At 39.6% G+C, this 16,957-nt stretch overlaps 1 protein-coding gene across 4 annotated transcripts in view; it reads left to right on the top strand.

The window, feature by feature from the left end:
* ate1 (arginyltransferase 1) overlaps positions 1–15,805 on the top strand; it is a 96,669-nt gene extending 80,864 nt beyond the window's left edge. For all 4 annotated transcript variants that reach the window (XM_088635255.1, XM_088635258.1, XM_088635257.1 and 1 more), the window contains one exon: positions 12,220–15,805. In XM_088635255.1, coding sequence (XP_088491381.1) covers positions 12,220–12,398 — 179 coding nt within the window. In that variant the 3' untranslated portion in view covers positions 12,399–15,805. The remainder of the gene's footprint in view (positions 1–12,219) is intronic.
* The last annotated feature ends 1,152 nt before the right edge of the window (positions 15,806–16,957 follow it).

Genomic DNA, 16,957 nt, shown 5'->3' with positions numbered 1-16,957 from the left:
GAGGCATGTTGTTCAAGTAAGGATGGAATGGTTGACATTCTTATTGTGGCGAGTGTTGACAGAGCACCAGAGAATTAAGGCTTCATTCAAGCCTCCCTAAATTCACCTTTTGTCGTAAACTAAAGTTACGTACACTTCTGCCTGTTCTGTAGGTCAGTCCTCTTGCTGCAGTCTAGCCTATTTTTTTCAGTGTCCTTGCTGATTTGTCTTTATGTGAACAATAGAGTAAATTATTGTACAGCAATGTTAGGCAAGGTTATGATGACTTTATATATTATGTTTTCTAAAAATCAAAAAATACAAGTCTAAAAATACATTTTGATGCAGTTTCTAGCCAACACTGGAGAGAGACATTTCGCTCTTAATGCTTCACATCTCCACTGTACTATGGCATTGTCAGCCCCAGGTCTCTGCCTTCACTGTAGATTAGGGTTTTCCCTGCATGACTAAAGTGGTTTTAAGGGATTAGAGAGAGTGAATTGGCTACATGCTTTTCGGGTTCAGGCAGATTGTAGGTTGTCTCTGAGAGAAGTGTAGCCTAATACTTAAGTACAGTATTTGGTAATGATGAGTCAGATGTGTTTAAAGCATACTGTGATCATGACTGCACCTTGCTTTGTTATGTAATCCGGACCAAATGACTTTTCATCCCGATTGTACCACTCTCTGTGTGGCTTAAATGCCTAGCCCATTATCGGTTGACTGGCTTCCACAACTAAACCCTTTAGATTCAGTGTTCTGATGGAGGTTCAGGAAGGATGTTCTTCATTTAAGGAAACATAAAGTCAGAGGTGATTATTCAGTACTTTCATCAAAATGTAGCCATCTCATTCAGTAATACTGAAAACTAGAGGTAAAAATTTGATTTTGAGCTTGCACATTTTGCTGTCTAGCACAATTAGGTTCTGAGAGAAGGAATGCTGATCTTTGTTTTCTAACAGTTCAGGATGAGCATAAGTTTTCAATATTATTGTTATTAAGGGACAACACAGTAGTGTGATACTTAGCTCTACTACCTCACAGCTCTTTGGTCCTGGGTTCAATTCCAGACTTGGGTGCGATTTCTGCCCCGTGAATTAAGGAGTTTTGTGTTCCAGTTTCCTCCCATAATACAATGACGTGCTGTCTTTGGTACTTGTCTCTCTAAATTCTGTTCTGTAAGCATGTGTGGATGCCCGCCCTGCAATTTGCTCATGTCCCATCCATAGTATATATCTGCCATGTGCCTGTTGTCTGCCTCCAGCTCCCTGTAATCCTTTATTGGACATAGTGTTTATTGAAAATAGATGGATTGATTATCAGTAACTGTAATCATACAATACACAGCTGCATGTAATTAAATTCACTGTGCATGTGAAACAGCCTTTACAGAAGAATGGTGATCAGAATATTTGCTTTCTGTCCAGTTAGCTCTTGCTTATTTGCTGACCAATAGATTGTGATTGATCCTTTTGGCGATTTACTATACTAGCTTCTTTCATTAACATCAATGTTTACATCCTAAGTCGGGATCAGTGATTTTAACAATAGATGTGAGAGCTGATTCACACTACAAAGGTCCTTGTAAATGCTGAAATCTTGAAAAGCATTAATCAGTGATTTTTCAAAGTTCATCATCATGAGATCATACTTGGAGGTAGTGCCTCTTAAAGGTAAACAGCCCAAGAAAAGCACTTTATTAACTGGAACTCAAAGAATAAAGGATGGCCCCTGCTGCTCCTTAGCTTTCTCTTTTTACTCCTTTTTCTTGTTCTTGTTGTGTTTTATAGCAATAAAGTGAAGTGCACTGGTCCATTTTTCTTTACTTAGCCTTATATAAAACAAGTGGATGGAAAAGCTTATCTTTGACGTGTGCCAGAAAATGGGTGAAAGCAAAAACAGCTGGTAGATAATTCAGTGCAGTGCAGTACTAGTCTTGGCATTTGCCATCACAGAAAACCACAGTTTAGGTATAATATAAAGAACATGTTCCATGCAGGGTTTTTCAAACCACCTCAGGAGAGGTACTACAGATCTACTTCATCATCGTTTCTTAATGCTGGGGACGACATTATAAAGTTCAGTGTTTGTACTTCAGTTCATAAAGAGATACGGTATTTTCGAGTCTGGGAATGCCAGGCTCGGAAGACCTGGGGTCTCACTTGGCTTGGAACTGGCAGCTCTGCTTGCAAAGACGTGGTCTGAGTTTTGTTATTCTCTCTTGGTGCCTGTGTTGTGTTTGTTATTCTTGGAGCTCAAGTATGCATGGAGGCATTTTTGGTATTCTGCTGAAATCTGCAGACTTAATGTTCAGGAGATGAAAGAGGTGGGATTAGCTCGCAGTTCTGTGGCTTGGGCACAGAGGCTGCCAGTCAGAGGGAACCATTTGTAGTGGTTTGTTTGTTTTTAGTAGATGTATAGCTGTGAAGGAGTTAGTGCCTGGTGCCTGGTGGAGTCATTGGTTCTATGACCCTCTAATCATCTGCAGCCAAAGGCGGTGAATGAACTGAACTCGCTACATTCTGAAAGGAGAACAACCTCGGAATGGAAATAAAGCCCAGAGTCTGACAGATCGATCTATTTCAGGCTTTACAAGATGCAGGTTTTGGAACAATTTGTACTGCTGAAGGTAAATACTGTATGTAGTTTTAAATAATTAACTCAATACTTCTCTACTCGGATTTATCTAAAACAACAAGCTTGAGGTCTCCAGTACAGGCGATTGGCTGTGGCTGGCCATCATCCAGCCTCAATATGCAGGGAGCTCTGCTTACCCTTTGCATCAATTATCACCAAGGTCTTTTGAGGCCTGTAGCTTGCAGAATGTTTCGTCAAAGTAGTTACACATGCCATCAGTACTACAGGCAACACTTGATGTTTATGTTGTCAGTATTCACTTTTATTATCATTGTTATTAATGTTATACACTTTTAGTCAAAATCATCTTAATGCTCCCTTGTAGTGACCCAACTGATTAAACAGTGGGATGGCCTGGAACAACAGTTTTGTAGTTTTTAGTCTGCCTTTCCCCTTGTTACTAGTTATAATTCCCTGAAGGAAAGCTGCATATTTTTTTTTCTGCTGGAGAAAAAAGCACATTTTAACAAAAAGAGAAGGATTGCTCATGGAGCTGGGTGAGTGGAGGGATTGTGTGCTAAGCCTCTGTCAGGCGGTTTTCTGCGTGATTAGGCTCTCAGAATGGGCCGAGCTGCTGTTGGAGGGAAAAGGACAGGAGGTGGCACTGGACAATGTCAGTGTTGGCTGAAAAGAGGCTCCGTGGGGGACCTTCTCTGGGAGTGCTTCTTTCGACAAACAGTCTTTGTAGGGCTGTATTAACTCGTCAGACCCCAGCTGCGACTTTCCTTTCCAGAGCTGCTTATATTCAACTGCAGAGGAGGAATGCAACCAGAAGGGGTTGGGAAGTAAAAAAGGGAGAAGGACAACAAGACTTTAGCTTATTACCACAAGCTGAGGCTCAGGGAAGGACTCCAATATATTATACATGTATGTATTAAAGCAGTGTCATTTTTAGGGGGCCACGCCAGTAACACTTCCTACCGCAGTTATAATGAAGTGATACTCAGCTTGAGCAGATTAGTGTGACTATTTTGTCAGAGTCAAAAAAGAAATCTGAAACTTGCGTCAGGCAGGCTGGGAAAAAATCGGGGTTTCTTAAATAACTGGGGCCGAAACCTTTGCAAGAGTCTTCTTTTTAACTAGCTTTAATAGCTATTAAATATCTCTTTACATTTGCACTTGAACCTTGTAGAAAGAACATTTGATATTTTCCTATTTAGTATTAATCACATAGTATTTAATCAATCTAATAAGACTGGATAGGCTTTTTTAGGCTTTTCTAAATTACACCTTTCTGTGTTGATTTGCAATGGACTTCGCAGCTCTCAGTGTCACCTTACACCATATCCATCCAGGATATTCAGCAGGTTGCTGTAAACCTCACCAGTAAAAGAAGGTTTCTAATAATGGATGTATTTATGTATTTGCTCATTATAAAGTTTAGTTTAGATCTGAACTCACTACTATCTTGAAGTGCACTGAAGGCTCCTCACTTGTACTTTACAGCATTGATGGCTCTTCCATCAGGAGTCTTTATGTCATGATAAAACCAATTTTTGTCCTCCCATAGTTAGCCTTTTCCCTGTCATTGTCTGAATCTGGCCTGACTGTGCTGTGTGCCTGCAGCACAGCGTGTCAGTCAGAATATCCGATTGCCACTATTCATTCCTCTTGTCATCCCTTCATAAGTGAGAGATAATAGTCTGGAACCGCTCTCTAGACCAGGTATACGTGTTTGATATTGAGCAGTAGGTTAGACATTTACTAACTCAAACCTAATCACAATTGCTACATGTGAAATGAAGCACATTAAATTTAAACCCTAAGCAGACAGTTTGCTTCTATGTAATGACAAAATTGCTGGGTGTGATTTAACCATTATATCCCCCTTCCACACAGAGTCAGACACATCCCCAGTAAACACCATGAGTGCTGCAGATTTAAGCCCCTGTAATTAAAAAGGCAATCTTCTCTGATGTTTCGGTCTTCCTGGTAGCTTGTGGAGGAACAGCAGAATACCTCACTTCTCTGTACCACGGAGCAAAAGAACGTAACACTAGCTGTCTATTTCAAATAGGAGGCATTTATTTTCTGTACATCATCAAATTCATTGGATCTATGGTGCGGTTGTAAGGGTCTTCTCTGAGGCCTATGTGCTTTGAAAGCCTTCATTCATTGCGCTGCAGGCCTGCTAGACTTCATCCAGCAGACATGGGTCCTTACCCCTTAGCTGCAGACAAGCAGGAGGTGTTGTCATGGAGTCCCAGGGCAGCCCGCCCCCTGGAGCCCGAGGTGAATGAGAGCGTTTATATTATGAGCGGATGTTTGTGTTCACCAGAGCTCTGCCTCTGGTTCTCCTGTTCTGTCTTATCAGCAGAGTTAATTGGGCAGCTAAAAGCTTTTGGTCAAAGTTATCAGAGCTGTTTAAACCAGTATTTTTTTTTTTAATTGGCAGACCTGTAAAGACCAGCTAACATGTAAAACATGTTGGGGTGGGAGTAATCTTTCCTTGCCATGCTCTCTGTGCCATGTGTCTGTTCAAAAGCCAAATGCCAGCACGCATAGCTTTAGATTTACAAAATAAAAAACCAGTAGAAAGCCCTTGCGTATTTTTAAGGGAACAAAGTAGAATGTATGGCTGACACTCTGAGCTGACTTTCAGGGTTTCATTAATACCTGCTATAAATAGTAGGTTAGAAATATACTCAGGTTTACTTGGTTGATTTTATTTATAAACTGGAGTATTTTTAATGGTTGGAGAGCTGTGACTGAGAAACCCATTGCATTGGAGGAAGAAGTGAGACTGAGAGAGGTTTGAAAACATCCTGTATGGGTTGGCCCTGTCTGCACCACAGCTCCACATGCCTGGTCTGACCTGAAACTTGCGTCGTGTTCAGAATGTGATTAAACCTTTCAGTGAGAAACAAAAAAGAATCCCACTCTCACAAAGATACATGCTTAGTAAGCTGATTTGTAAATAAACCAGAACATTAACTTCATCATGCTGTGTAAGGTATAAGAGAAATGCGTGCCGCTTCTTTGCCAAGAGTGGATAGGAATGTGCTTTGATCTACTTCATACAAACAAGTAATCAATTTCATACTCAACAAAAACAAAATATTACCAGAGTCACTCAGTTTTACACAGAGATACAATGGTTGGGATCCACACCATATTATTTTCCTTCTGCATGTTGGCCTAATGTGCACCAACAAATTCCTGCTGTGCTGTGTGAGGTGGTGCACAAGCCTTGCTCCGAAGGGAATTCCCCGAAGATTCCTTTCCGATTCATCCCCACCTACTCAGCCTGTATTACAAGCGCCCCCAAGCATGTGGTGTGTGAAGTGGTTATTTATAGTTTCCTCATACTGCCCCATATGTTTCAAGTATTGATGATCCTGGAGTGCAGAGCTGGCAGGTTAAATTCTACAGAAAAGATTCTAAATTTCACATTTAGAATCTCCATAAACTTCATAAATGGGTTAAGAAATAATTTATCAAAAAGGTGACAGATTAACTGCTGTGGGCTGATTGGGAAACTTTAATAAAACATGCTGTGGAGCTCTGGGAATTCATCAGGGGATGGAGACATGTAAGGAGGAAAACACGAGAGAGTAAAGAAAGCGTTCAGGGCTTTCAAGCAGCTTCTTTTCGCAGGGCAATGGAAACTTTGTAGAGCAAAATATTTTGCTGCCGATTAAGAAAAACACCCCAGACAGGTTTGCTTTCCCAACTGCGTGACTTTCCCCTCCTCCCCCAGTATTTCAGAATTTGTATTAATGTGATTTTGATGGAGTGCTTTGGTTTTCTACAGTTTACAGCGCTGGGCTGAAAACGAATGCAGCTGGCCAATTATGGCTCAGTGAAAGCCCGGAAGGAAAAGGGGGCTCGGTGTCCATGTGGCCGGCCCTTCCTGAAAACGAAAGGGGAGTGTGGAGGCGTTAATGATCTATTTGAAGAATGGTAAATGAAGTTTGACCCCCTGTGTTTGATAGAGAGTAAATTGTCTATATCGTCGTCCTCTCAGCTGGACTCCAGATGGGCTCTTCACAGGGAGCCCACTAATCATAACAATAATAATTTGATTCCTCTTCTGAGCTCAGTGCCCCAATCTGTTTTTGTTTTGCCTTTCTTGAAACACTTTGTTTTTAAATTATTAGCAAGCAGCAAGGTGGACATTCACCTGTGGCAGCTCTGATCGCCTCTACATCCCAAGCCAGTAGGCATCTGGGTGCTCTGGACCATGGTGTGTAGGATAGATGTGGCTGCACAGTTGCATTCAATGAAATCTAAACAGAGAAAACAGAAAACAGAAAACAAAATTTATATTTAAAAATGCATCTGAAACATAATCTTCAGTTGCATTTCTGTGCTGTCATCATTTTTTTCATAATTACTGAATTGCCTATTGCTTAATCTCTAATTACTCTTATAAAGGCAAGCAGTAGTGACAGACACAGTATAGCAATAACAAACTAAGTGCAGAATGAACAGGAATGAAATTCGCTGCCTGGGCCCTGTGTATGATGTAGAGAGGGCAAAGGCTGACACCAGAAGAAGGCTCCACAGCCGAAACATTCTGTTTTTCTTCTCTTTTCAGCATAGAGTAAACCTTTACTTATTCCTTTGCAGCCTACGCATGGTGACACAGCTCCCTCCTTGAACTACTGACATTTACAACACAGATATGTCGTTTGGAAGAGAAAATTGGACAAATAGTGTTTGGGAGTGCTTATTTGAACTATGGATGTACATTATCTTTCATCATCAGTTTCATGTAGATATACACTGTAATTGGTGGTGTAGAAAATTCATATTCCCCCTCAAAAATGGCCCCTACAATTACCCTGCATCTTATATGGCAGAGGCATCAGGTCAGGAACTGTGATGAGTGGTAGGTTGTATGGAAAAAAATACTGTACAAATACGGTACTGCTAGTCTAGATAGTACAGAAAATGTAGGTATTCAACAAAATATGTGTAGTTTGGAGAAGTTAGAGGTGCAAGCTGGTAACTATATAAGCTACACTGTCTATTGAGAAGCACGGGTCGGTGCGTATTGGCACTTGGTCTATCTGCTGTCCATCTTTGGGAATAGAAGGCTCTGTCTGCAGTCAAACGCCTGCTTTTCTTGAAAACACCATTAGCTTTTGTGTGATTCATTTTAAATTGCGTAAATAAAGTTTGCGTTGTGCTGCAAATACTTATTTAGTTATCCTAAGGGAGTTAAGCTTTGTTTTTACTGAGTGCTAATGAGGACTTGAATACAGTGTTTTAGCCAGGAACAAGACCTCTAAACCACCCTGTAGGCTTAATGGAGTCATTGTGCTGAGTGTATCATACATTCTCTCAATCAGTTAACAATAAATGTAGAAAACCTTCTCCCGAGGACTTCCCTGGAGTCCCATATTCCTGTAACTTGGAGGATTAAAAAAAGAAAAGGTGCAGAAAAAGAGACTTGGCACAGTTATATTATTAGGCTCTTTTCACTAAGAGCTGTAATCAGAAGGCAAGGTTAAGGTCACTACAATGGAAAAACATGCATTAAAGCTATAATCATGTAAGAAGTAATAAAAATGCTTATTTTTTGTGCTGGAGACGGACATTTTTCTATTATGTCTATTAAGAGATCAACAACTTTACAGAAACAAAAAGCAGTATATCCAGGCATCCATTACCAGAAAGCTGCTTATTCCTGGTAAGACTCCAGGCACCATGGAATGTATCCCAGAACCACTCTGCATGGATGGGGCACGTCTTGTACAATTCTGATTCTTGCGATATCCTGTACAATCCTAATGAATGCTATAAAATGGAGAGGGATAGGCTCTTGTGTTCCTGATTTATGCACCCTCCTGTGGTGTTTCATTATTTTGTTGCTTATGAATATTTGTCCACTGCCACTGCAACACCATACAGCCAGCATGTGCCAGTGAGTATCTATTGCCAGTCCTTTCCAAGTCTCTATGCTATTCTGAAGCTAAGCCTTATTCTTCCTATGGATGGAGCCCTTTTAGAGAATTTACCACATAATTATGAGATTGTGCTGTGTTTTCCCCCATACACTTCATGCTCATTTAATTTGATTGATGCCCATGTGCAGGTTTACCACTGTGATTTAATACAGTAGACACTGCAAAAAATACCAGGATTTAGTATAATTTTAAAAGGCTAGCATCAATAAAGCAGTTTTACCATGCTCATTTTTTTAAGGAACACTGGAACAGTGGATTACAAATTTAGCTTCAGGTTTTAGAATCCAGAATTTCCCCCAGAAAAACTAATTCCCAACTGGATTATGCACATTCTCATTCTTTCAACTGGTTATCAACTTTATTTGCAAGCGCTTTGCCTGCAGCACTGCAGTAGTGCTGTAATATTAATAGTGTTAATTAACATACTGTGTTTTTTACTTTTGACTTAGGATATCTTTGAAGAGCTCTAAGGAGCATTTGTTAGTCACAGGTGCACATGTTTGCAGTAAAACTAATGAAAGAGCTTCTTTTTATCCTTTGAGTCATTTAATTTTAGTTCTTTGCAGTAGTTTTAAATAAGGAGCCATCCATTACCATAATTTACAATTCCCTGCCACAGCCTTAATACTAAACAGTTCTTTAATGACATCAATTCTCAAGTGCCAGTTAAGTGCCAGTTTCCTCCAGTGAAATGGGTTGCATGGGTTCACTTATCTGTTTACCCTTTTATATCTCTCACTGCAGCGTGGCGAAATCACAGATCCTCACTGTGATCAGTTTGGAGACGAGCACTGTACACTTTTGCCTTTCGTGTGTTATTTGCAGTGGAAAAGCACGCACTGGAAACTCAGGAAGGATCACAGCATTCTCGAGATTATTTTTTCAGCCCTGCCAATGTTCTGTTCTCTGATGTTGCCACAAACCGCTGGGGAATTAGTTGGAAAACAAAGAACAGATAAATAAATATGCACTGTGCTCTTCAGGATTTTGAAAACCATGTGGAACGTTGGTTTTCCAAGCTGTCAAAGGAGGATTGTAAGCACTGCATATAATCATATCAAGTGTAGCTGGCGTCTCGTTTACATCAGAAAGGAATGAAAGTGGCAGTGTACTGTGTTTACCCCCCAAAAGAAAATCCATGTTGAAAAAGAACATCTTTAAAATTGGCTTCTCCACTATAGTACCATTTGTTTACAGCTGCACAGCAACTGTGATGTAGGCAGACTGTTTTTTGTCATTTGTTCTTCTTTGCTTTGTTTTGCATCATATTTCATTGTTTCTCATTTGTCTTACTTGCTGTCTGTGAGCTGTAACTGTATCTTACTGCTGCAGTCTGGAGGAGCACTGGTTGTCCTCAATAGCAAAGATGGATGATCCTTCTGTTTGTATTCATTGTACCTAAGTGTGAAGCACTTGTGTCATATGCAAGCAGCTTTCATTTGTAGAAGTGACAGCATTTAGTATTTCAATACCTCCAACATGACATTTTTTTTCTTAAATTGTGAGTTGTACAATGACAAAACACACAGTGGTTGACCTCAGAATCTACTTGATCCAGCAGTAATATTCGACAGCCCTGCATTTTGTATTTTGAAATGTTGACATGAATAATGTTTATTGTGACTTTTCTAATTTCATGACTAGGTCTGATGTGTGGTTTAGATAGATACACATCTAGTTTATTGATTCTAGGGTGGCAGGGCTCTGACTGTCGGATTCAAGTAGGGAGCACATGTCACATTGTACACCCTAGCAAAGCAATTAATAGTTTAGCAACCTGTTTGATCAGTGAAATGAGTTTTACAGGCATCTGACTGGGAGAAACTACTAAGTGAGATTTATTAGATTCACAACAACAATTTCAGGAAATGTATATATTTGAAGAACAGTGGGTGATTTTCAGAATGGATAGACACCCAGCTTGTTTTTGTTACATTATGGTATCAGTTTTGTCTTCTGTTCAGCATGAAACTATAATTTATGTAGAAGGTTGTTCTCTTTGACCCTGGAGAGTTAGAGAACAGTGTGGGATGTAGCATCAGACAAACTATGTGAGCAAAATTATGAGCAGATTATTCAGGCATGACTGTACCTTTTTGCCATCCATGTTATTTTAAATTAACTGCATCAGGCTTCCCGTTTTTCTCTTGCTTTTTAATTAAGCTTTGACGTGTGCGTTTATTAAACATGTAACATGTTAGATTGATGCTGCACAGTTTCTGTGGCTCTGCTGCGGTTTCTTGTCCTCTGTTCGCCCCTTAGTGAAGTCTGCTTGGGGAGGTGCAGAGCTTCAGTATTCTTTAATAAAGAAAAGATAAATGGGTTAATTAATAATAAGACAAGTCATCAACAACATCAGCCTTTGAAAACAAAACCCTTCGATGACAAGTCTGAAATGGTGATCAACTGCATGTAAAAATGGTTCAGGTCCTAATCCTATGATGCTGAGTCTCTAAAGACTCTGTTTTTCAACAAATGAACAAATGGAAATACAGAAGTGGGTGAAAAACAGAATAAATTATCTTTCTTTCGTCTTGAACAGGATGAATATCCTTCCCCAGTCCTAATTCATAATAAGTTCATTAATCAAGTTACATCCTATAAATATCTGGCAAGATCTGTCTTGGCACCTGTTGACTTTATTTGTAATAAAGTACAACTGTGAATCTTCTTTCTTTCCAGGTTATGGGTTTTTGGTGCCAGTAGTCAGAGTCTATCCATGTCTTTCAGTTCTGTGGTACAAAGTGCCCTGCAGTATGGAATGTCTGCCATAATAGTTTTTCTGTGCAACAAAAGGCCAGACTCTTGGGGATGTGTTCTGAGATAGCTGGGGCAGCCACTTAAGCAGAGCTTTCAAATTGCTTACATTAAGAGTATGTTGAGACTAGCTGTTATTTTCTCATCTAACCCCTCTCATGTTATTCATGAAGAATACCAACAGATGCCTTCAAAAATACATTTTATAGTCCTCACTGCAGACACAACAAAATGAGGAACTCCTTTATTCCACAGTCGATCAAACTACTCTACAAATGATTTCACGATAAAGGAGTAATGGTTCATGAGCATGTGCAATTAGTGGTGCATAAATGATGGGGTAGGTGCATTTATAAGGGCTTAGGGTGACTGTGGGAAAGTAATCTTACTGGTCCTGGCAACCTGTGTGAATTCCTGTGTGGCGTAGGAGTGGTACATCATGACTTTGAATGGGTTGATGTATTTTATGTAATGTTATATTTATTTTTAAAGTAATGTTTATATGTACTGTTTGTATGTTTTTGTAAGTCTCTCTGTGTGTAAAACATAGCTACTTGGAGGCGCAACAACTTTCAGAGAAATGAAACAATAAAGTATTATTGTATCATATCATGTGAAGTTAATAAATATTTCTTCACATGATAATCCCAATGGCTTTCTCTGCCATGCTACTTTAATAAACTGTCTACTCAGATGTGTGGAATATTTAGGGACAGGGGTGACAAAAAAATGGATTGGGTGGTATTCAGCCAAATGAGGGAATGGAAATAGAATTCAGCTTTCAGAGCTGCTACAAAAATTTCTAAAATAGATTTTTATTTTTAAAAATAGCTTTTATAAGGTGCTACCACCAAGTGGGTACTTGATGTGGTACAGCGAGGAGTGTGAATGGAGCTGCAGCACTGGTGACGGGGCACTGTTTGTGTTGCAGTGGATGAGAGGGCGCTGAGGGACCTGGGCCGGACACTGGTGCTCCACCGCAGGACCGTCATGCCTTACGCTGTCTATGCCAGGAAACGCAAGGGCCCCAGTGACGAGAAGGATGTGCAGCAGTATGCTGGGCTGGTGGGACAGGTCTGCGCAGAGAGGATTCTGCTCTACAGGGCATAGGGACGGCAAGGAGGAAGCCACACGATTGTCTGTCACCTGTACAAGAAGCCACACGGATTGTATTGTCTGTACATCACCAATATGTACTGCATTCTCTCTCGGTCTCTGCCAGCACCTCCACATACCCAGACCACATCATCTCTCGCAGATATATAGACACACGAACCCGTCCTTCAGTGATCTCACATTACAAGTAATAAAGAAACACAGTTCCAATTTTGCAACTCGCAATTAATGGACCCACATCTTTTTATCAGAGAATAATTTGATTTCTATAGTTTCTGCAATGAGTATTATAATGTTTTCCTTCTGATGATGCATATAGGTCAGGCTATTGATTCAAGTGTTGCTAGTCTTACTGTGAGCCTGGTCAGTGGGGAGCTGGTTCAGTGAGGCAGCTGTGTTCACACAGACCCAGGCAAGTACAGGGCAGCCTGCTGGCACTTGAGCTTTTGTTAACCTTTTTGAGCTTGATCTCAGCTGTGGAAACTCCTTAGGGTTTCACCTTTTTCCTCATCAGTCACCCATCTGTGTTTTTTTTTAATTTGAGTGACCCACTCCCTGCTGGGACACAAATGCTGCTTGCACCTCTATCACATGAATGTAAAGCAGACTACTGCATGTTAAATCAAGGTGTTTGAACATGCATTACCTGTTGCCACTGTGTTTCAAAATACTTGTCTTCTGCACTGTATAAGTAGTGTATAAACATGAAAAAATGCATCATTTTGAGCAAAGAACACTTCTTAAACTATGGAGCAGTTAATACTGTTTTTCCTGCTTTGGGAACATAGCTTTTTAAAGGTATATTGTTAGCTTTCCTTTTTGTTATTTTTTATGGAAAAAGGAAATAATTTTGAAAGAATAATAGTTGAGAGCACCAATTCCAGAAATACAAAAGAAAGCGCCCGTGGACAGTGAATGTTTGATTTCGACTGATTTGGTGTGTGGGTCATCTTTACGCTAGTTTAAAATCAGAGAGGCTTCAGTCAAAGAACATCTTCTAGCTGCATAAGTCTGAGTGATGCACAATGTCAGTTCTATAAAGACATTCAGATCCGGCCTAGGTTCTTGTTTTGTATTTATTGGTGTTTTTCTCAGTGGCTGAAACTAAATGAGGAAGGAGATGCTGTTTTACAACTGTGTTAATTTCTGTGTAACAAATGCAGTCATAAGGAAGCTTAAGTAAACATGATGAAGTTTTCTGTCACAGTGCCGAATTAAACTGGTGTTGCAAACGAGCAGTGCTGGAGCAGGTTTTCATTCAGTCTGGCCTTGAGCACCCCTGCCTGTCAGTACAGGACAATGACATCCCAGTAGCCAGCACACATCCTACAGACGAGCAAGACCTACTGCTGTTCCTCTCAGGTGGTCCATCTGGAGAAGTTTATGTGGAACTGCTGGTTTTATAATGAGACCTCCTCTGTCATTCATTGAGTGTCCACTACACCCTTCCAAAAGCAGAGAGCTCAACAGTGCTATTTTTTCTCCCAACACCGCATTATGGATGCAGGGCAAATTGTGTTTTCATAAATACCTAAAGGGTAACTGAGATATTTTCTCAAATACTTCCAGGTTTTGTTTTTACTTTAGACAGGAACTTTTCATGTTCAAAGCTGCATTAGCACCTCCAGTGTTTTAGAGTTACAAAAAACGTTTTGTAACCTTTTTGTAGTAATCCTCATGTTGGAGATTTGTTCCTGTAAGAGCAATTAACAAATACACCGTTTTAAAGATAACTTCTTTAATATGAAAATATCAATTCTAATTTGCATATCCTGATATGTCAGAACTGTCGGAGCACACATGCTCTGCTTCTGTGCATTGGATTTAAAGACTGCACATAAAAGCTCAGGATCAAAGAAACCATCATTGATACTCAGTGTGAGCTGCCGAATTACCAGACCTTTAGTAATTGTGACTATATGTTTAATTAAATTCAAATGAAAAAGCATTTTCAGGAGCCGGTAGAATTGGCTCAGAACTAGCTTCAGAATGTTTTTACCCCAAAAAGTGAAGCTGATGGTTTTTCTGAAAGCTCCAGATGAGACAGTGCTGGTGGTTAATTAGCTGTTTCAGTGTTTGAATGCTTGCCAGCCTCTCTTTTGATGTAGTGTGGTCCCAAAAAAATGAAAATTTGAAAATTCTAGTCTTTAAGAAGTGTTCAGCTCAGGACTGTTTTGTTAGAACGTTTAATTCAGCAGGAATAAAGCCCATAAAGAGCTATAAAAGTACCCATTCCATTTCAGGCTAAATGATGCCAGTACCTGTACCTTCCCCTAAATCAAGTAGTAATTAGTGCAGTTAAGTGTTTAGAACAAGACTAGGGCACAACCAGATGGAGGTGCCAGCCTTATACATGACTGAAAAACCCATTCAGAGCTAAACTAATTTAAAAGAGCATCCTTATTTATCCTAAAAACAAACTGACATTATACCCATGTTGTGAATCCATCCTTTCTGTGTGGTGTACAAAACCTATTCACCAGGTACTTGTTTATATTCACTACATTCAGTGCTCCAATAGCATTGTCTCCTTTTCTAACACATGACTTTAATATGGCAGGGCACTGTACTTTCTAGCATGTTTGTGTGCTCTTCTAGTTTTGGAGCTGCTGTCCCACCTACTGTAGCTATTGAGCTACCTATTGAGCTGGGTAGAAAGGCTGTCCACTTTCTACCTGGAGTGAAAACCATCCAGTAGAGTACATGCTCTGTGCTGAACTACTTACATACAAGGAGGTTGGAGGTGTTTATATGACAGACTGAAAATCATTCTCCTCGTACACCCAGAATATGTGCCAGATGTCCTCACCAGACCAGACCCATGGTGATACAGAGTAGGTGACACCATACTGTATATGTATATTTCAAATCTGGAGAGGCTTTTCTAAAATTGCTTCATTTTTGGTTAAAGAAAAACTCAAATTTTGTTTTAAGACTTATTTCTGTATTAAAAAGAGAGGATCGTTTGTTGGTATTTTAAAGAAGTTGAAAGATTTAGCTGAGGATGGAACACAAAAAAGTTATAAAAAGAAGATTACAGAGGGATTTTACCTCCAGCTGGTAAAATACTGAAGCGGCTTTGATGTCCTTGGCCATTATACATTAGAGAAGGAGCCAAGATACCAAAGAAATCTATACAGCATGTGACTCACTAGGCGTTCAATGGCTTAGACTGTCTTCATTGAGGAATTTATAGCACTTCTTAAAAACAAGAAAGCTTTTTTTTTGTGGAATTCATCTTATTTCATTTGAGTATCCAAAGTCACAAATATATTAAATCAGTTAAAAGAAATGGCACAGTGCTCAATTAATGCCCTCAATTTTCTGTTTCAGTTTTTTTCTTTGTCTTGTGTACATCTTGATGTCCATATGCTACATAATAAAATCCACATTGTGTCAGAGCACTGAGTCTTGTGTTCTGTGTTCACTGTACTCAATAGTAAGCTCCCATTATGTCTTTGTCAGTAAGATACTTCCTTGGGTATCTCTCGCATTTTTATGGTTCTTTATACAGTATTTTAATATTCTTCTGGAAACTGTCCTTCTGCATTCTTTTGAGAATGCATAGGAAAAGTAAACCCATTCTCCATTACATGTGTTATTATATTATATATTAATAGAATATCTGCTGCAGCTTTAAATGGTAGTTTGATTGTTGTATCTGATCCACTCAAGCTCACCTGCTGTCCTTCTGCATACCAACCCAGCACTCTACAGCCCTGACAAATGCATCACTTGACTGCAATTTAATTAGAAGCATTAAAAGTCATTTGAATTACTGAGATGCTGGCTAACATAAAGCCTTGCAATTAATTATGTGGAAAAGTCCGTATATTTAGGAGCATGGCACAAACCAAATCAATGGCAAGACAATCCTGTTAATTGTACATGTAACGTACTTGGCAAATAAAGTGATTCTGATTCTGAAAGGGGAAAATGAATTGCTGTTTTTAGAAGTTTATTTTTAATAATGGTCTTTGCAAATCCTTTCTATAAAGCCTTTGGCTTCAGAGTAAAAATATATCTGCTTTTCCTGTACAAATATTGTACTAGAGTTTACTTTATATTCTGTGCAGTGCATTCCAGACTGTCTCTTGCTTTGGCAGGGGTCCTCCAAGAACCGTAAAGCCTGTCAGACAAAGTACAGATGTACATTACGATTTCAACCTCTCTTTTTTGTAATTGCTGCAGTTTCTGTTGTTTTTGTTTTTAAGCCATCTATTTAAGAGCAAAGAAATGTTACTATCAAGTAATTTGGTCCACACTGTTTGTGACATTGCAAGGACATTGGTGCAGAATCTAGTCAAGTTTCCCAGGAAGGTAGGACAGGTCTGTGCAAGGCTAACTGAACCTCGAAGTGAACTTCCTTTCAGCCTGCAGTCTCATTGCTTTAGCTGCACTTGACTAAACAGTGAGACACGACATTAACACTCCAGAGCCTCCATTTACTTCAGCTTCTGCTCCCATATGTAGCTTGCACTGCATTTTTTATCTGAAAAAAAAGAGTTCAATTATCTACTTATGAAGTCTAGCTCATGGTTTTTAATTTGAAC

Source organism: Lepisosteus platostomus, chromosome 6 (assembly GCF_059453375.1).
Source record: "Lepisosteus platostomus isolate fLepPlt1 chromosome 6, fLepPlt1.hap1, whole genome shotgun sequence".
Classification (NCBI taxonomy): domain Eukaryota; kingdom Metazoa; phylum Chordata; class Actinopteri; order Semionotiformes; family Lepisosteidae; genus Lepisosteus; species Lepisosteus platostomus.
Note: the sequence above shows the minus strand (reverse complement) of the source record. Positions and strands in the feature narration are given on the sequence as shown.